The following is a 21,289-nucleotide window of genomic DNA, read 5'->3' on the forward strand; positions in this document are numbered from 1 at the left end:
TCAATCAAGGCACTCTTGAATGATGAAGAAAACAAATTATGAGAATGCAGCCTTTAAGTTGTCGTTGTTTATTTGTCTTGGTTCAAACCCTAGAATGGGTATCCACATCCACACAGATCCCAGATCAGTTAGAAGGCAGCATCCCATCTCCTCTGCTATGCTCCTATGCTCTCCCCTCCATAGGTAAAGGTAAGTAGTAGCTCCAGCTAAGAGAGACCACAGTCACTGGATTCTCAGGTGTAAGCAATATGGGAGTACAGGTCTACTGGGAGTAGCTCCAGCAATACGGGAGTACAGGTCTACTGGGAGTAGTTCCAGCAATACGGGAGTACAGGTCTACTGGAAGTAGCTCCAGCTATACGGGAGTACAGGTCTACTGGAAGTAGCTCCAGCAATACGGGAGTACAGGTCTACTGGGAGTAGCTCCAGCAATATGGGAGTACAGGTCTACTGGGAGTAGCTCCAGCAATATGGGAGTACAGGTCTACTGGGAGTAGCTCCAGCTATACGGGAGTACAGGTCTACTGGGAGTAGCTCCAGCTATACGGGAGTACAGGTCTACTAGAAGTAGCTCCAGCAATACGGGAGTACAGGTCTACTGGGAGTAGCTCCAGCAATATGGGAGTACAGGTCTACAGTGAGTAGCTCCAGCAATACGGGAGTACAGGTCTACTGGGAGTAGCTCCAGCAATACGGGAGTACAGGTCTACTGGGAGTAGCTCCAGCAATATGGGAGTACAGGTCTACTGGGAGTAGCTCCAGCTATACGGGAGTACAGGTCTACTGGGAGTAGCTCCAGCTATACGGGAGTACAGGTCTACTGGGAGTAGCTCCAGCAATATGGGAGTACAGGTCTACTGGGAGTAGCTCCAGCTATACGGGAGTACAGGTCTACTGGGAGTAGCTCCAGCTATACGGGAGTACAGGTCTACTGGGAGTAGCTCCAGCAATATGGGAGTACAGGTCTACTGGGATTAGCTCCAGCTATACGGGAGTACAGGTCTACTGGGAGTAGCTCCAGCTATACGGGAGTACAGGTCTACTGGGAGTAGCTCCAGCTATACGGGAGTACAGGTCTACTGGGAGTAGCTCCAGCTATACAGGAGTACAGGTCTACTGGGAGTAGCTCCAGCAATACGGGAGTACAGGTCTACTGGGAGTAGCTCCAGCTATACGGGAGTACAGGTCTACTGGGAGTAGCTCCAGCTATACGGGAGTACAGGTCTACTGGGAGTAGCTCCAGCAATACGGGAGTACAGGTCTACTGGGAGTAGCTCCAGCAAAACAGGAGTACAGGTCTACTGGGAGTAGCTCCAGCTATACGGGAGTACACGTCTACTGGGAGTAGCTCCAGCAATACGGGAGTACAGGTCTACTGGGAGTAGCTCCAGCTATACGGGAGTACAGGTCTACTGGGAGTAGCTCCAGCAATACGGGAGTACAGGTTTACTGGGAGTAGCTCCAGCAATACGGGAGTACAGGTCTACTGGGAGTAGCTCCAGCAATATGGGAGTACAGGTCTACTGGGAGTAGCTCCAGCTATACGGGAGTACAGGTCTACTGGGAGTAGCTCCAGCTATACGGGAGTACAGGTCTACTGGGAGTAGCTCCAGCAATACGGGAGTACAGGCCTACTGGGAGTAGCTCCAGCAATACGGGAGTACAGGTCTACTGGGAGTAGCTCCAGCAATATGGGAGTACAGGTCTACTGGGAGTAGCTCCAGCAATACGGGAGTACAGGTCTACTGGGAGTAGCTCCAGCAATATGGGAGTACAGGTCTACTGGGAGTAGCTCCAGCAATACGGGAGTACAGGTCTACTGGGAGTAGCTCCAGCAATACGGGAGTACAGGTCTACTGGGAGTAGCTCCAGCAATACGGGAGTACAGGTCTACTGGGAGTAGCTCCAGCAATACGGGAGTACAGGTCTACTGGGAGTAGCTCCAGCTATACGGGAGTACAGGTCTACTGGGAGTAGCTCCAGCAATACGGGAGTACAGGTCTACTGGGAGTAGCTCCAGCAATATGGGAGTACAGGCCTACTGGAAGTAGCTCCAGCAATACGGGAGTACAGGTCTACTGGGAGTAGCTCCAGCTATACGGGAGTACAGGTCTACTGAGAGTAGCTCCAGCAATATGGGAGTACAGGTCTACTGGGAGTAGCTCCAGCAATACGGGAGTACAGGTCTACTGGGAGTAGCTCCAGCAATACGGGAGTACAGGTCTACTGGGAGTAGCTCCAGCTATACAGGAGTACAGGTCTACTGGGAGTAGCTCCAGCTATACGGGAGTACAGGTCTACTGGGAGTAGCTCCAGCTATACGGAAGTACAGGTCTACTGGGAGTAGCTCCAGCTATACGGGAGTACAGGTCTACTGGGAGTAGCTCCAGCAATACGGGAGTACAGGTCTACTGGGAGTAGCTCCAGCAATATGGGAGTACAGGCCTACTGGAAGTAGCTCCAGCAATACGGGAGTACAGGTCTACTGGGAGTAGCTCCAGCTATACGGGAGTACAGGTCTACTGAGAGTAGCTCCAGCAATACGGGAGTACAGGTCTACTGGGAGTAGCTCCAGCAATACGGGAGTACAGGTCTACTGGGAGTAGCTCCAGCAATACGGGAGTACAGGTCTACTGGGAGTAGCTCCAGCTATACGGGAGTACAGGTCTACTGGGAGTAGCTCCAGCTATACGGGAGTACAGGTCTACTGGGAGTAGCTCCAGCTATACGGAAGTACAGGTCTACTGGGAGTAGCTCCAGCTATACGGGAGTACAGGTCTACTGGGAGTAGCTCCAGCAATACGGGAGTACAGGTCTACTGGGAGTAGCTCCAGCAATACGGGAGTACAGGTCTACTGGGAGTAGCTCCAGCAATACGGGAGTACAGGTCTACTGGGAGTAGCTCCAGCTATACGGGAGTACAGGTCTACTGGGAGTGGCTCCAGCAATACGGGAGTACAGATCTACCGGGAGTAGCTCCAGCTATACGGGAGTACAGGCCTACTGGAAGTAGCTCCAGCTATACGGGAGTACAGGTCTACTGGGAGTAGCTCCAGCAATACGGGAGTACAGGTCTACTGGGAGTAGCTCCAGCTATACGGGAGTACAGGTCTACTGGAAGTAGCTCCAGCAATACGGGAGTACAGGTCTACTGGGAGTAGCTCCAGCAATATGTCTTGTCCCCAGGCATGGCTGCTAATGGTAAAGCATGGATCCGCCACGCTGATCCTCAACACATGGGCCCCTCAGGGGTGCGTGCTCAGTCCCCTCCTGTACTCCCTGTTCATTCATGACTGCACGGCCAGGCACAACTCCAACAACATCATTAAGTTTGCTGATGACACAACAGTGGTAGGCCTGATCACTGACAACGATGAGACAGCCTATAGGGAGGAGGTCAGAGACCTGCCCATGTGGTGCAAGGACAACAACCTCTCCCTCAATGTGATCAAGACAAAGGAGATGATTGTGGACTACAGGAAAAGGAGGACCGAGTACGCCCCCATTCTCATCAACAGGGCTGTAGTGGAGCAGGTTGAGAGCTTCAAGTTTCTTGGTGTCCACATCAACGACTAACTAACATGGTCCAAGCACACCAAGACACACCAAGACAAACCTATTCCCCCTCAGGAGACTGAAAAGATTTGGCATGGGTCCTCAGATCCTCAAAAGATTTTACAGTTGCACCATTCAGAGCATCCTGACGGGTTGCATCACAGCCTGGTATGGCAACTGCTCGGCCTCCGACCGCAAGGCACTACAGAGGGTAGTGCGTACAGCCTAGTATATCACCGGGGCCAAGCTTCCTGCCATCCAGGACCTCTATACCAGGCGGTGTCAGAGGAAGGCCCTAGAAATTGTCAGACTCCAGCCACCCTAGTCATAGACTGTTCTCTCTGCTACCGCACAGCAAGCGGTACCGGAGCGCCAAGTCTAGGTCTAAGAGGCTTCTAAACAGCTTCTACCCCCAAGCCATAAGACTCCTGAACAGCTAATCAAATGGCTACCCAGACTAATTGCACCTCCCCCCACCCCACACGCTTCTACTAGTCTCTGTTATTATCTATACATAGCCACTTTAACAACCATACCTGCATGTGCATAATTAACTCAATTACCTCGACACCGGTACCCACATTGACACATTGACTCTGTACCGGTAGCCGCTGTACATATCTCCGCTACTGTTATTCACTGCTGCTCTTTAATTATTTGTTTTTCTTATCTCTTACTTTTTTCTTAATTTGTATTTTTGAGGTATTTTCGTAAAACTGCATCGTTGGTTAAGGGCTTGTAAGTAAGCATTTTGCTGTAAGGTCTACTTCTCTTGTATTCGGCGCATGCGACAAAGAAAATTAGATTTGATTTGATTGAGCTGGTCTGTGTGTCCCCAGGCAGGGCTGCTAGTGGTATGGAGCTGGTCTGTGTGTCCCCAGGCAGGGCTGCTAGTGGTATGGAGCTGGGCTGTGTGTCCCCAGGCAGGGCTGCTAGTGGTATGGAGCTGGTCTGTGTGTCCCACGGCAGGGCTGCTAGTGGTATGGAGCTGGGCTGTGTGTCCCCAGACAGGGCTGCTAGTGGTATGGAGCTGGGCTGTGTGTCCCCAGGCAGGGCTGCTAGTGGTATGGAGCTGGGCTGTGTGTCCCCAGGCAGGGCTGCTAGTGGTATGGAGCTGGGCTGTGTGTCCCACGGCAGGGCTGCTAGTGGTATGGAGCTGGTCTGTGTGTCCCACGGCAGGGCTGCTAGTGGTATGGAGCTGGGCTGTGTGTGCCCAGGCAGGGCTGCTAGTGGTATGGAGCTGGGCTGTGTGTCCCCAGGCAGGGCTGCTAGTGGTATGGAGCTGGGCTGTGTGTCCCCAGACAGGGCTGCTAGTGGTATGGAGCTGGGCTGTGTGTCCCCAGACAGGGCTGCTAGTGGTATGGAGCTGGGCTGGTCTGTGTGTCCCCAGACAGGGCTGCTAGTGGTATGGAGCTGGTCTGTGTGTCCCCAGGCAGGGCTGCTAGTGGTATGGAGCTGGGCTGTGTGTCCCACGGCAGGGCTGCTAGTGGTATGGAGCTGGGCTGTGTGTGCCCAGGCAGGGCTGCTAGTGGTATGGAGCTGGGCTGTGTGTCCCCAGGCAGGGCTGCTAGTGGTATGGAGCTGGGCTGTGTGTCCCCAGGCAGGGCTGCTAGTGGTATGGAGCTGGGCTGTGTGTCCCCAGGCAGGGCTGCTAGTGGTATGGAGCTGGGCTGTGTGTGCCCAGGCAGGGCTGCTAGTGGTATGGAGCTGGGCTGTGTGTCCCCAGGCAGGGCTGCTAGTGGTATGGAGCTGGTCTGTGTGTCCCACGGCAGGGCTGCTAGTGGTATGGAGCTGGGCTGTGTGTGCCCAGGCAGGGCTGCTAGTGGTATGGAGCTGGGCTGGGCTGTGTGTCCCCAGACAGGGCTGCTAGTGGTATGGAGCTGGGCTGTGTGTCCCCCCAGACAGGGCTGCTAGTGGTATGGAGCTGGGCTGGGCTGTGTGTCCCCAGACAGGGCTGCTAGTGGTATGGAGCTGGGCTGGGCTGTGTGTCCCACGGCAGGGCTGCTAGTGGTATGGAGCTGGGCTGTGTGTCCCCAGACAGGGCTGCTAGTGGTATGGAGCTGGGCTGGTCTGTGTGTCCCCAGACAGGGCTGCTAGTGGTATGGAGCTGGGCTGTGTGTCCCACGGCAGGGCTGCTAGTGGTATGGAGCTGGGCTGTGTGTCCCACGGCAGGGCTGCTAGTGGTATGGAGCTGGGCTGTGTGTCCCCAGACAGGGCTGCTAGTGGTATGGAGCTGGGCTGGTCTGTGTGTCCCCAGACAGGGCTGCTAGTGGTATGGAGCTGGGCTGTGTGTCCCACGGCAGGGCTGCTAGTGGTATGGAGCTGGGCTGTGTGTCCCACGGCAGGGCTGCTAGTGGTATGGAGCTGGGCTGTGTGTCCCCAGACAGGGCTGCTAGTGGTATGGAGCTGGGCTGTGTGTCCCACGGCAGGGCTGCTAGTGGTATGGAGCTGGGCTGTGTGTCCCCAGGCAGGGCTGCTAGTGGTATGGAGCTGGGCTGTGTGTCCCACGGCAGGGCTGCTAGTGGTATGGAGCTGGGCTGTGTGTCCCCAGGCAGGGCTGCTAGTGGTATGGAGCTGGGCTGTGTGTCCCCCCAGACAGGGCTACTAGTGGTATGGAGCTGGGCTGGGCTGTGTGTCCCCAGACAGGGCTGCTAGTGGTATGGAGCTGGGCTGGGCTGTGTGTCCCACGGCAGGGCTGCTAGTGGTATGGAGCTGGGCTGTGTGTCCCCAGACAGGGCTGCTAGTGGTATGGAGCTGGGCTGGTCTGTGTGTCCCCAGACAGGGCTGCTAGTGGTATGGAGCTGGGCTGTGTGTCCCACGGCAGGGCTGCTAGTGGTATGGAGCTGGGCTGTGTGTCCCACGGCAGGGCTGCTAGTGGTATGGAGCTGGGCTGTGTGTCCCCAGACAGGGCTGCTAGTGGTATGGAGCTGGGCTGTGTGTCCCACGGCAGGGCTGCTAGTGGTATGGAGCTGGGCTGTGTGTCCCCAGACAGGGCTGCTAGTGGTATGGAGCTGGGCTGTGTGTCCCACGGCAGGGCTGCTAGTGGTATGGAGCTGGGCTGTGTGTCCCCAGGCAGGGCTGCTAGTGGTATGGAGCTGGGCTGTGTGTCCCCAGGCAGGGCTGCTAGTGGTATGGAGCTGGGCTGTGTGTCCCCAGACAGGGCTGCTAGTGGTATGGAGCTGGGCTGTGTGTCCCACGGCAGGGCTGCTAGTGGTATGGAGCTGGGCTGTGTGTCCCACGGCAGGGCTGCTAGTGGTATGGAGCTGGGCTGTGTGTTCCTGTGAGACTCATGTGAGCCTGTTTATCTCTGAAGCTGCTCTTTTCCAATGCTGCTCTTTTTCCAAATAGCATTGAAGTTTACTTAGATTTTTTGTGGTGTCTTTCCAATAGGTAATATATTTTTGTTTTTGCTTGGTGATGATTTGGTTGGGCCAGATTTTCTGAGTGCTGTCCTGAGGCTCTATGGGGTTGGTTTGGGTTAGTTAATCCAGCTGACTGAGGGGATTCTTCTCTTGTTTCATGTCTTGTCCACCGGACGTGCTACCTGTCCCAGACCTGCTGTTTTCAACTCTCTAGAGACCGCAGGAGCGGTAGAGATACTCTTAATGATCGGCTATGAAAAGCCAACTGACATTTACTCCTGAGGTGCTGACTTGCTACACCCTCGATAACTACTGTGATTATTATTATTTGACCATGCTGGTCATTTATGAACATTTGAACATCTTGGCCATGTTCTGTTATAATCTCCACCCGGCACAGCCAGAAGAGGACTGGCCACCCCTCATAGCCTGGTTCCTCTCTAGGTTTCTTCCTAGGTTTTGGCCTTTCTAGGGAGTTTTTCCTAGCCACCGTGCTTCTACACCTGCATTGCTTGCTGTTTGGGGTTTTAGGCTGGGTTTCTGTACAGCACCTCGAGATATTAGCTGATGTACGAAGGGCTATATAAAATAAACTTGATTTGATTTGACATTGTAGAGCTGTGTGATGAAATTTGATGGCTCTTTTTTCTATTCGAGTAAATAGGGGGTATTGGCCAACTTCTGCTCAACATGTGTTATTTGGAGTTTTTCTTTGCACTTGCAAAACTCTGCATGCAGTATTTCTACTGGATGTTTTTCCCATTTGGTAAATTCATTATTAGAGAGGGACCCCATACTTCGCTGCCATATAGTGCAATTGGTTCTATAACTGATTTGATTTATTTTTTGACAGATTCTAATTGGAATTTCGATTTTAATGTTCCTTTTAATGGCATAGAATGCTCTCTCTCTCTCTGTGTCGATTTCTCTCTGTCTATCTATCTCTCTCTCTCACTCCTTCTCTCAGTGTCTCACTTTCTCTCTCACTCCTCTCTGTGTGTCTCTTTCTCTCTCTCTCTTTTTCTCTCTCTCTCGCTCTCTCTCTCTCCCTCCCTTCCTCCCCTGCCCTCTTTATCTCCATCTCATGATGAAAGGAACTAGTATTTCAAAAGATATCATTACCTAATGTTAGTCCCCTCTCTCCCTTTTTAGGTTCATGTAATAGTAGTTGTAGAGTAGAGGTCAAACGTGGATCCGTTCATTGACAGCAGCCTCTAAACATACTGTCTATTGAGTACTCCTTTAAATGGCATAGCATGTTCTCCTGAAACCATTCAAGCATTCACAGTCAACCGTCAGAGGCTTAGTTACGGAACAGAGAGCCACAACGTCCCTGAGAATCGTGATCCTAGTGTCAAGCCAACCTGACTCCCAGGCAGTCCCACCATGGCTTGGCCTAGTCCTGAAATCGACCTGTTGCTGCCACTCTTTGTCTCCAGATTGAATATAGAAAAGTGAAACTGGTTGAGCAGATGAGCTCATCTTCATCCACACTGTATAGTGTTGTGAATGTATCCTGTCCCACCAGCCCAGGGGTCATTAGACTGACAGATCACTCACCTTGTTCTCAGGGAAAATGACATGCCTCAACACGTTCTCTCTCAGTGTTGGGTGAGGACAGCCTCTGTTCTGCAACACTATTGGGACATAAATGTATTTTTCATTAGCATAGATAACTAACACTCAGCACAGTCACATTGTCAGAGATGATTGTCTTTTTCAATAGCACTTTAGCGCTCATCACAGCACTGTCAGTCAGTCACGTAGTCAGGCCATTGGCATGATAATGGGGCTGATGTATTAGTATAATATTGATACAATAAGGTGCTCTGGTGGCTGCTATTACTGTAGAAAATCAGAATGTCTTGCCAATAAAAAGGTACCATTGAATTTAATGGACCAGTGGCAATTAGCCCTGACTCAGAGCCACCTCCGTAACAGTGGTAACGGCTGATGCCATTCAGGAAAAGTGGTTCAGCGTGGCTATTGGAGAGGGATGCAATCATGACTTTCAGACTATCCTATAATTCTTCCACTTTATACCCAGTTGTATTACTTAAGGGTGAAAAAAGGATAGAAACGAATGTAGCTTGTCATTCAACTGCTCTATCTGTTCATTAATGTCTGGTTGGCTGTAAGTTTTTATTTTATTTTTTATTTCACCTTTATTTAACCAGGTTACTGATACTGAGCACTGTGCTGAGTTCAATGTCTGGTTGGCTGTAAGATACTGAGCACTGTGCTGAGTTCAATGTCTGGTTGGCTGTAAGATACTGAGCACTGTGCTGAGTTCAATGTCTGGTTGGCTGTAAGATACTGAGCACTGTGCTGAGTTCAATGTCTGGTTGGCTGTAAGATACTGAGCACTGTGCTTGCAAGTAACTGGAGATAACTCTCTCTCTCTCTGCATTTCTCCCTCTCTCTGTCTCTGTGTGTCTCCTTCTCTCTGTCTCTGTGTGTGTGTCTCTGTCTCTCTGTTTCTCTCTGTGTGTGTGTGTGTCTCTCTCTCTTTCTGTCTCTGTCTCTCTCTCTCTCTGTGTCTCCCCCTCTCTGTCTCTGTGTGTGTCTCTGTCTCTCTCTCTCTGTGTGTTTCTCACTCTCTCCGTCTCTGTATGTCTCCCTCTCTCTGCCTCTGTGTGTGTGTCTCTGTCTGTCTCTCTCTTTGTCTCTCTGTGTGTGTGTCTCTCTTTGTGTGTGTGTCGTGCAGTATCCTGTTTGCAGATATTGAAGGGTTTACCAGTCTGGCGTCCCAGTGTACTGCCCAGGAGCTGGTGATGACTCTCAATGAACTGTTTGCCCGCTTCGACAAGCTGGCTGCGGTGAGAGCACACACACACACACTCTCTCTCTCTCTCTCTCTCTCTCTCTCTCTCTCTCTCTCTCTCTCTCTCTCTCTCTCTCTCTCTCTCTCTCTCTCTCTCTCTCTCTCTCTCTCTCTCTCTCTCTCTCTCTCTCTCTCTCTCTCTCTCTCTCTCTCTCTCTCTCTCTCTCTCTCTCTCTCTCTCTGTCTCTCACACACACACACACACACACACACACACACACGCACACAAACCACAAGGCTGGATATTTACAGTACTCTGCCAAGCAATCGGTACATTTTAACGTCATACCAGGGACAAGCTCAGCTTCTCAGCTATGTTCTGGAAGTCACGTAGAATAATTACTAAAGCTTTCCATGAAAGTTTTTATTTGATTTTTCTCTTAAGTTGCATGTGATAACCCTGTGTTTTTCCACCCCCCTCCCCCATGATCTTTATGGCCTTGAATGCTAAATAACAAAGAATCAAGCACACACACACAATAGCCTATGTTGTGTCTTTTACAGTACACAAAATGGGAGTTCCTCAAGGGTTCTTTGGGAAGGGTGATGCTTCTGTGTGGAACCATACTGACCCAAAGAACACTGAGCCCTTCAATGGTTCTTTGCCGTTAAAAAAAAGGTTTATTTTCTCTTTTAGTGATAATTAAAATGTAGGGGCGGCGGGCTCATTTGAATATTTTGGGTTTGTTCACAGCTATTTTTGTGCAACCGTGAGTGAGAGTGTCATTTCAGTTAATCTAATATGTTGTGCTATGCCAGTACATGTTATATATGACAATGGCCAGTGATGGTGTCTTGTGTCTTGTGAAAGACTCATGTTTGGCCTTGTGTCAGTTGAGAATGATTGACTAAGTCAGTAGTTCTCCTTCTCTCCTCAGGGACTCCCAGCTGTTGCAGAGCTAGCATACCTGATTCAACTTGTGAATAAACACAATAATAACATCTGAATAAAAACCCTGTATGGTTCTACAAAGAATCTTTGAGATTGAGAAAGGTTCTTTATAGAACCATAAAAAAGGGTTGTAACCATAGCAGAATTTTGGTGTTATATAGAAGCTTTTTTAATGGTTCTTTATAGAACCTTAGGAAAGGGTTCTTTATAGAACCTTAGGAAAGGGTTCTTTATAGCACCATACTGGTTCTATTTAGAACCTTATGAGTATTGCTCTTTATAGAACCATCAAAAAGGGTTCCGTTTTGGTTACAAGCCAAAGAACCCTTATTTGACACTATATACAACCATTTGTTCTTTATTTTATTTTTATTTTTTTTAAAATTTTATCCCCTTTTCTCCCCAATTTTCGTGGTATCCAATCGCTAGTAATTACTATCTTGTCTCATCGCTACAACTCCCGTACGGGCTCGGGAGAGACGAAGGTCGAAAGCCATGCGTTCTCCGAAGCACAACCCAACCAAGCCGCACTGCTTCTTTAACACAGTGCGCCTCCAACCCGGAAGCCAGCCGCACCAATGTGTCGGAGGAAACACCGTGCACCTGGCCCCCTTGGCTAGCGCGCACTGCGCCCGGCCCGCCACAGGAGTCGCTGGAGCGCGATGAGACAAGGATATCCCTACCGGCCAAACCCTCCCTAACCCGGACGACGCTAGCCCAATTGTGCGTCGCCCCACGGGCCTCCCGGTCGCGGCCGGCTGCGACAGAGCCTGGGCGCGAACCCAGAGACTCTGGTGGCGCAGTTAGCACTGCGATGCAGTGCCCTAGACCACTGCGCCACCCGGGAGGCCACAACCATTTGTTCTTAGTGTGTAAAACAGCGATAATGGAGTGCAGTAGGACTTTCTCCTCACAAAGCCCTGTTGTTTACAGTGAGAAGGAGGGAAATAAGGGCACAGAGTTATTAATAACAGTCTTTTACACTGCAGGGAAATTGTATTACAAAAATATATAATTGTTTTATAAAACTATTTATAAACATACTGTATAAAGAGGGCTTTTTGCAGTACCAATTCCGAGAAAAGGAAGAACAGTAATTCCTTGAACATGCTTCCAGAACTTGACGCTCCCACTGGGAACAATTCGTTTCCGATGTCATTCAACACTAACCGATGTGAAAGTCCAAACCCTTAAAATATCTGTGGCATGAGGGATATGGTATTTAGACTTGGTATTTATTCATAAGTGACAGTACATTATATATGGATAACACTGCTCTGTATGTATCATACCACATACATGCCAGATCTTCAGTTTTATCCCAAGTGTTGGTAAAATGTGAAGCCAGCATTCTGTAGCCTAGATACAGTATATTTGTCAGGTTTTAAATGCTAAGGAATTATTTTACATTTTACATTGACATTTTAGTCATGAAGCTTTTATCCAGAGAGACAATACAAAGTGCATTTCAATAAGCAGGCAAGAAACAACCTTATTGTAATCATGGTATGTAAAACCCGCTACTGTACAAAGGAAACGCTATTAACACACTAACACATGTGTGTCTGTGTGTCCAATACGTGGGCTTGTATTACTATTCTCGTGGGTACCTGAAATCACCCAAAGTCCCCACAAGGATAGCAAAACAAGGACAATTCTCCCTCTTGGGGTCGTGGGGACCCCACAAGGACAATGGCTATTTTGGGCTTAGGGGTTAGGTTTAGGGTTACAATTAGGGTAGCAGTTAGGGTTAGGTTTAGGGTTAAGAGTTAGGGTTAGGGGTTAGGGTAAGGGTAAGGTTTAGTGTTAGGGGTTAGGGAAAATAGGATTTTGAATAGAAATAGGTCATGAAAGGTATGCTGTCTGTGTGTCAATAGGAAAACCACTGCCTGCGTATTAAGATCCTGGGAGACTGCTACTACTGTGTGTCTGGGCTGCCAGAGGCCCGGGCCGACCATGCATCCTGCTGTGTGGAGATGGGGGTGGACATGATCGAGGCCATCTCGTGAGTATGACATGGCCACACACAGTGTCTTCAGGAAGTATTCATGCCCCTTGACTTATTCCACATTTTGTTGTGCTACAACCTGAGTTCAACATGGATTAAATAGATATTTTTTCAAACCCATCCACAAACAATACCCCACAATGACAAAATGAAGACATTTACATAAGTATCCAATTGTCCTGCTGAAAGTGAGTTTGTATCCCAGTGTCTGTTGGAAAGCAGACTGAACCAGGTTTTCCTCTAGGATTTTACCTGTGCTTAGCTCTATTCCGTTTCTTTTTACCCCCCCAAAAAACTCCCTAGTCCTTGCTGATGACAAGCATACTCATAATATGATGCAGCCATCACCATGCTTGAAAAAATTAAAAGTGGTACTCAGTGATCTATTGTGTTGGATTTCACATCAAATCAAATGTTATTTTGCACATGAGCCGGATACAAGAGGTGTAGACCTTACGTAGACCTTACCATGAAATGCTTACTAACAAGCCCTTAACCAACAATGCCGTTCAAGAAATGGAGTTAATAAAATATTTACAAATTTAACTAAAGTAAAATATATATATATATTAATAATAATAACAATAATGAGTCTATAGACAGGGGTACTAGTACCGAGTCAATGTTCCGGGGTACAGGTTAGATGAGGTAATTTGTACATGTAGGTAGGGGTAAAGTGACTATGCATAGATAATAAACAGTGAGAAGCAGCAGTGTAAAAACAAAAGTGTTACAATGTAAATAGTTTGGGTGGCTATTTGATTAATTGTTCAGCAGTCTTATGGCTTGGGAGTAGAAGCTGTTAAGGAGCCTTTTGGTACCGCTTTCCCCGGTACCACTTGCCGTGCGGTAGCAGAAAGAACAGTCTATGTCTTGGGTGACTAGAGTCTTTGACTGTAAGGCGCTACAGAGGGTAGAGCGTAGGGCCAAGTACATCACTGGGGCCAAGCTTCCTGCCATCCAGGACCTATATACACTGCCTAGTATATACAGTGGGGCAAAAAAGTATTTAGTCAGCCACCAATTGTGCATGTTCTCCCACTTAAAAAGATGAGAGAGGCCTGTAATTTTCATCATAGGTACACTTCAACTATGACAGACAAAATGAGGAAATAAAATCCAGAAAATCACATTGTAGGATCTTTAATGAATTTATTTGCAAATTATGGTGGAAAATAAGTATTTGGTCACCTACAAACAAGCAAGATTTCTGGCTCTCACAGACCTGTAACTTCTTCTTTAAGAGGCTCCTCTGTCCTCCACTCGTTACCTGTATTAATGGCACCTGTTTGAACTTGTTATCAGTATAAAAGACACCTGTCAAAAAACCTCAAACAATCACACTCCAACTCCACTATGGCCAAGACCAAAGAGCTGTTAAAGGACACCAGAAACAAAATTGTAGACCTGCACCAGACTGGGAAGACTGAATCTGCAATAGGTAAGCAGCTTGGTTTGAAGAAATCAACTGTGGGAGCAATTATTAGGAAATGGAAGACATACAAGACCACTGATAATCTCCCTCGATCTGGGGCTCCACGCAAGATCTCACCCCGTGGGGTCAAAATGATCACAAGAACGGTGAGCAAAAATCCCAGAACCACACGGGGGGACCTAGTGAATGACCTGCAGAGAGCTGGGACCAAAGTAACAAAGCCTACCATCAGTAACACACTACGCCGCCAGGGATTCAAATCCTGCAGTGCGAGACGTGTCCCCCTGCTTAAGCCAGTACATGTCCAGGCCCGTCTGAAGTTTGCTAGAGAGCATTTGGATGATCCAGAAGAAGATTGGGAGAATGTCAGATGAAACCAAAATAGAACTTTTTGGTAAAAACTCAACTCGTCGTGTTTGGAGGACAAAGAATGCTGAGTTGCATCCAAAGAACACCATACCTACTGTGAAGCATGGGGGTGGAAACATCATGCTTTGCGGCTGTTTTTCTGCAAAGGGACCAGGACGACTGATCCGTGTAAAGGAAAGAATGAATGGGGCCATGTATCGTGAGATTTTGAGTGAAAACCTCCTTCCATCAGCAAGGGCATTGAAGATGAAACGTGGCTGGGTCTTTCAGCATGACAATGATCCCAAACACACCGCCCGGGCAACGAAGGAGTGGCTTCGTAAGAAGCATTTCAAGGTCCTGGAGTGGCCTAGCCAGTCTCCAGATCTCAACCCCATAGAAAATCTTTGGAGGGAGTTGAAAGTACGTGTTGCCCAGCAACAGCCCCAAAACATCACTGCTCTAGAGGAGATCTGCATGGAGGAATGGGCCAAAATACCAGCAACAGTGTGTGAAAACCTTGTGAAGACTTACAGAAAACGTTTGACCTCTGTCATTGCCAACAAAGGGTATATAACAAAGTATTGAGAAACTTTTGTTATTGACCATTATTTTCCACCATAATTTGCTAATAAATTCATCAGAAATCCTACAATGTGATTTTCTGGATTTTGTCCCCTCATTTTGTCTGTCATAGTTGAAGTGTACCTATGATGAAAATTACAGGCCTCTCTCATCTTTTTAAGTGGGAGAACTTGCACAATTGGTGGCTGACTAAATACTTTTTTGCCCCACTGTAGGTCCTGGATGGCAGGAAGCTTGGCCCCAGTGATGTACTGGGCCGTACGCACTTCCCTCTGTAGCGCTTTACGGTCGGATGCCGAGCAGTTGCCATACCAGGCGGTGATGCAACCGGTGAGGATGCTCTCAATGGTGCAGCTGTATAACGTTTTGAGGATCTGGGGACCCATGGCAAATCTTTTCAGTCTCCTGAGGGGGAAAAGGTGTTGTCGTGCCCTCTTCACGACTGTCTTGGTGTGTTTGGACCATGATAGTTTGTTGGTGATGTGGACACCAAGGAACTTGAAACTCTCGACCGGCTCCACTACAGCCCTGTCGATGTGAATGGGGGCGTGTTCGGCCCTTCTTTTCCTGTAGTCCACGATCAGCTCCTTTGTCTTGCTCATGTTGAGGGAGAGGTTATTTTCCTGGCACCTCACTGTCAGGTCTATGACCTCCTCTCCATAGGCTGTCTCATCATTGTCGGTGATCAGGCCTACCACTGTTGTGTCGTCTGCAAACTTAATGATGGTGTTGGAGACGTGCTTGGCCACAGATTCGTCGGTGAACAGGGAGTACAGGAGGGGACTAAGCACATACCGCTGAGTGGACCCCGTGTTGAGGATCAGCGTGGCAGATGTGTTGTTGCCTACCCTTACCACCTGTGGGTGGCCCGTCAGGAAGTCCAGGATCCAGTTGCAGAGGGAGGTGTTTAGTCCCAGGGTCCTTAGCTTAGTGATGAGCTTTGTGGGTACTATGATGTTGAACGTTGAGCTGTAGTCAATGAATAGCATTCTCATATAGGTGTTCCTTTTGTCCAGGTGGGAAAGGGCAGTGTGGAGTGCGATTGAGATTGCGTCATCTGGGGATCTGTTGGGGCGTTAATAGTGAATTGGAGTGGGTTTAGGGTTTCTGGGATAATGTGTTGATGTGAGCCATGACCAGCCTTTCAAAGCACTTCATGGCTACCGACGTGAGTGCTACGGGGCGGTAATCATTTGGCAGGTTACCTTCACTTTCTTGGGAACAGGTATTATGTAGGTATTACAGACTCGGTCAAGGAGAGGTTGAAAATGTCTGTGAAGACACTTGCCAGTTGATACGCGCATGCTCTGAGTACACTTCCTGGTAATCCGTCTGGCCACGTGGCCTTGTGAATGTTGACTTGCTTAAAGGTCTTGCTCACATCGGCTACGGAGAGCATGATCACACAGTCATCTGGAACAGCTGGTGCTCTCATGCATGCTTCAGTGTTGCTTGCCTCGAAGCAAGCATAAAGGCATTTAGCTCATCTGGGAGGCTCGCGTCACTGGGCAGCTCACGGCTGGGCCTCCCTTTGTAGTCCGTAATAGTTTGCAAGCCCTGCCACATCCGACGATGTAGTAGGATTCAATCTTAGTCCTGTATTGATGCTTTTCCTGTTTGATGGTTCTTCTTTTCACTTTGTCATTAGGTTAGTATTGTGGAGTAACTACAATGTTGTTGATCCATCCTCAGTTTTGTCCTATTACAGCCATTAAAATCTGTAACTGTTTAAAGTCATCATTGGCCTCATGGTGAAATCCCTGAGCGGTTTTCTTCCTCTCCGGCAACTGAGTTAGGAAGGACGCCTGTATCTTTGTAGTGACACCATGAAAAATGTAATTAATAACTTACCCATGCTCAAAGGGATATTACATTTCAGCAATGTTTTTACCCATTTACCAATAGGTGCCTTTCTTTGCAAGGCATTGCAAACCTCCCTGGTCTTTGTGACTGAAGTATCTTACAGATAATTGTATGTATGGGGTACAGAGATGAGGTAGTCATTATAAACATCTGTTTGACAATATTATTGCACACAGAATGAGTCCATGCAACTTATTATGTGACTGTTTAAGCAAATGTTTACTCCTGTACTTATTTAGGCTTGCCATAACAAAAGGTTTGAATACTAATACTTATTGACTTTTAAGCTTAGAATTTTTTATTAACATAAAAAAATTCTAAACACAATTCCGGGCCAGTGACACAAAATCTCAATTTAATCAATTTTAAATTCAGACTGTAACACAACAAAATGTGGAAAAAGTCAACGGGTGTGAATATTTTCTGAAAGCTCTGTAAACTGTCTATATTATATAAAAGTATATGTCAATGGAAAACAACAGACCTTGTCTGGTCTGGCTCTGTCCAGTACAGCTCATGGTAAAACACCCTTGTCTAGAGAGGATTTTTCTTTAACCCTGGTACTGGAGAGCCACAGGATGTGCAAGTCTTTGTTCCAGAGAGGTGGTAGGAGGCAGGTATGCATTAGTTCCATTGTACTCTACTTTACTCCCAGTACTGAGAAACCAAACATTTGGCAAGTTCAAATCAAGTTTATTCTATCCCCGTGAAGAGGCATTTAGCCTAATTTGTGTCTGCAGAGGTTGAGTCAACGACTGCTCTGAGGTGGCCCTGCCTTAGAACATTAGTTCTGACGTCATAATGAGGTTTGGATGATTACAGTATGCCACCGGCCATATCTAATAAAGAAAGACCACACAAACGCATTGCCCTACTCTCTCTCTCTTTCTCTCTCTCTCTGACTCCTGTTAGAGGAGGTGAGTCATTATAACGGATGGGCAGGACCAGACAGACACTGTTCCTGTCCTCTGTCTGCTTTGCCCTGTGGTCAGTCGGTCGGTCGGTCGATCAGTCGGTCAGTCAGTCGGTCGGTTGGTCAGTCGGTCAGTAAGTTGGTCAGTCAGTCAAGTGGTCGGTCGGTCAGTAAGTCGATCAGTCGGGCCGTTGGTCAGTCAGTCGGTCGGTCAGTCGGTCAGTAAGTCGGGCATTCAGTCAGTCAAGTGGTCGGTCAGTCAAGTGGTCGGTCAGTTGGTCGGTCGGTCAGTCAGTCGCAGTCAAGTGGTCAGTCAGTCGGTCAGTCAATCGGTCAGTCAGTCGGTCATTCAAGTGGTCAGTCGGTCAGTCAAGTAGTCGGTCAGTCAGTCGGTCAGTATGTCGGTCAGTCAGTCAGTCGGTCAGTCAAGTGGTCGGTCGATCAGTCGGTCAGTCAGTCGGTCGGTTGGTCAGTCGGTCAGTCAAGTGGTCGGTCAGTAAGTCGATCAGTCGGGCCGTTGGTCAGTCAGTCGGTCGGTCAGTCGGTCGGTCAGTCGGTCAGTAAGTCGGGCATTCAGCCAGTCAAGTGGTCGGTCAGTCAAGTGGTCGGTCAGTTGGTCGGTCGGTCAGTCAGTCGCAGTCAAGTGGTCAGTCGGTCAGTCGGTCGGTCAGTCAGTCGGTCAGTATGTCGGTCAGTCAGTCAGTCGGTCAGTATGTCAGTCGGTCAGTCAAGTGGTCGGTCAGTCAGTCGGTAAGTCAGTCAGTCAAGTGGTCGGTCATACGGTCAGTCAAGTGTTCGGTCAGTCGGTTGGTCAGTCGATCAGTCAGTCAGTCAATCGGTCAGTCAAGTGATCGGTCAGCCGGTCAGTCAGTCAAGTGGTCGGTCAGTCAGTCGGCTAGTCAGTCGGCCGGTCACTTGACTGACCGTCTGACCGACCACTTGACTGACTGACCGACTGACTGGCCGACTGACTGTCCGACCTACTCACCGACTGACCAACCGACTGATCAACTGACTGACCGTATGACTGACCGAAATACTGACCAACTGACTGATCGACTGACTGACCGTATGACTGACCGAAATACTGACCGTATGACCGACCAACCGACTGACCGACTGACTGACTGACCACTTGACTGATCGACTGACCTACTGATCGACTGACCGACCACTTGACTGACCGACCACTTGACTGACCGACTGACTGACCGATTGACTGATCGACTGACTGACCGACTCACCGACTGACTCACCGACTGACTGACCGACCACTTGACTGACCGACTGATCGACTGACTGATCGACTCACCGACTGACTCACCGACTGACTGACCGACTGACCGACTGACCGACTGACTGACTGACTGACTGACTGACTGACTGACTGACTGACTGACTGACCGACCGACCGACTCACCGACTGACCTCTTGACTGACCGACTGTCAGTCAGTCTGTCAGTTAGTCGGTCAGTCGGTGAGTAGGTCATTCAGTCAGTCGGTCGGTCAGTCAGTTGGTCAGTCGGTCGGTCAAGTGGTCGGTCAGTCAGTCGGTGAGTCGGTCAGTAAGTTGGTCAGTCAGTTGGTCAGTGAGTTGGGCAGTCAGTCAGTTAAGTGGTCAGTCAGTCGGTCACTCAGTCAGTCGGTCACTCAGTCAGTCGGTCAGTCAAGTAGTCGGTCGGTCGGTCAGTCAGTTGGTCAGTATGTTGGTCAGTCAGTCAGTCCGTCAGTCAAGTGGTTGGTCAGTCAGTTGGTCAGTATGTTGGTCAGTCAGTCAGTCCGTCAGTCAGTCGGTCGATCAGTCAGTCGGTCAGTATGTTAGTCAGTTAGTCGGTCAGACAAGTGGTCGGTCAGTCAGTCGGTAAGTCAGTCGGTCAGTCAAGTGGTCGGTCAGTCGGTTGGTCAGTCGATTAGTCAGTCAGTCAATCGGTCAATCAAGTGATCGGTCAGTCAGTCAAGTGGTCGGTCAGTCGGCCAGTCAGTCGGCCGGTCACTTGACTGACCGACCGACTCACTGACTGACTGACTGACTGACTGACCGACTGACCAACCTACTCACCGACTGACTGACCGACATACTGACCGACCGACTGACTGACTGACCAACCGACTGACTGACCGAAATACTGACCAACTGACTGATTGACCAATTGACTGATCAACTGACCGACCGACCTACTGATCGACTGACCGACCACTTGACTGACCAACCATTTGACTGACCGACTGATCGACGGACTGACCAACTTACTGACCGACCGACTGACTGACTGACCGACCGACTCACCAACTGACTGAAGAACCACTTGTCGGTCAGTCGGTCAGTCAAGTGGTCGGTCAGTCGGTCAGTCAGTCAGTCGGCCAGTAAGTCGGTCGATCAGTCGGTCAGTCAAGTGGTCGGTCAGTAAGTCGGTCGGTCGGTCGGTCGGTCGGTCGGTCGGTCAGTCAAGTGGACGGTTGACTGACCGCTTGACTGACTGACTGACCGACTGACTGACCTACTCCCCGACTGACCGACTGACTGACCGACCACTTGACTGACCGACTGACTGACTGACCACTTGACTGACCAACTGACCGACCGACCTACTGATCGACTGACCGACCACTTGACTGACCGACTGATCGACTGACTGACCGACTTACTGACTGACCGACTGACTGACCGACCAACTCACAGACTGACTGACTGACCGACCACTTGACTGACCGACTGACCGCCTTACTGACCGGCCGACTCACAGACTGACTGACTGACTGACCGACCACTTGACTGACCGACTGACAGTCAGTCAAGTGGTCGGTCGGTCGTGAGTAGGTCGGTCAGTAAGTCGGTCAGTCTGTCAGTTGGTCAGTCAAGTGGTCGGTCAGTAAGTCGGTGAGTCGGTCAGTAAGTTGGTCGGTCAGTCGGTCGATCAGTCGGTCAGTCAAATGGTTGGTCAGTCAAGTGGTCGGTCAGTCGATCAGTAGGTGGGTCGGTCAGTGGTCAGTTGTTCAGTCATGTGGTCGGTAAGTCAGTTGGTCAGTCATTAGCCAGAGATAGGTCACACACATACTGGAGCCTCACTGCAAGGAAGGAGAACCTGTGGATTCAGTTTGCTATAGTTGTGGAAACATTACTGTTACTCATGCGTGTCCTTTTTCTCTCATTTTACTATTTCCTCTTACTCCCTTCTGTTGCTTGATGATGTGGTCAATCTGTCAATCAGTGCTCAGTTGTTTCTGACTGTTTCTGTCTGTGCTCCAGGCTGGTGAGAGAGGTGACGGGGGTCAACGTGAACATGCGTGTGGGAATCCATAGCGGCAGGGTCCACTGTGGGGTGCTGGGACTCAGGAAGTGGCAGTTTGATGTGTGGTCCAACGATGTCACGTTAGCCAATCACATGGAGGCCGGGGGTGCGGCAGGGTACGTCCAGCCAATCACAACAAACCAGTACACAGTCACTCACCCAATGACACTACTAGGCTGTGTTCCATTATACATTAGCATACTACTTAGAGTAC

The 21,289-nt window shown here is 49.3% G+C and overlaps 1 protein-coding gene across 1 annotated transcript in view; it reads left to right on the forward strand.

Moving 5' to 3' along the window:
* Positions 1–21,289, forward strand: part of LOC120063767 (adenylate cyclase type 5-like) — a 161,552-nt gene that overhangs the window by 110,842 nt on the left and 29,421 nt on the right. The window contains exons 4-6 of the mRNA XM_039014061.1: positions 9,625–9,736; positions 12,511–12,638; positions 21,033–21,191. Of these exons, the coding sequence (XP_038869989.1) occupies positions 9,625–9,736; positions 12,511–12,638; positions 21,033–21,191 (399 nt within the window). The remainder of the gene's footprint in view (positions 1–9,624; positions 9,737–12,510; positions 12,639–21,032; positions 21,192–21,289) is intronic.

The sequence above is a fragment of the Salvelinus namaycush genome, chromosome 19 (assembly GCF_016432855.1).
Source record: "Salvelinus namaycush isolate Seneca chromosome 19, SaNama_1.0, whole genome shotgun sequence".
In the NCBI taxonomy this organism is placed as follows: Eukaryota; Metazoa; Chordata; class Actinopteri; order Salmoniformes; family Salmonidae; genus Salvelinus; species Salvelinus namaycush.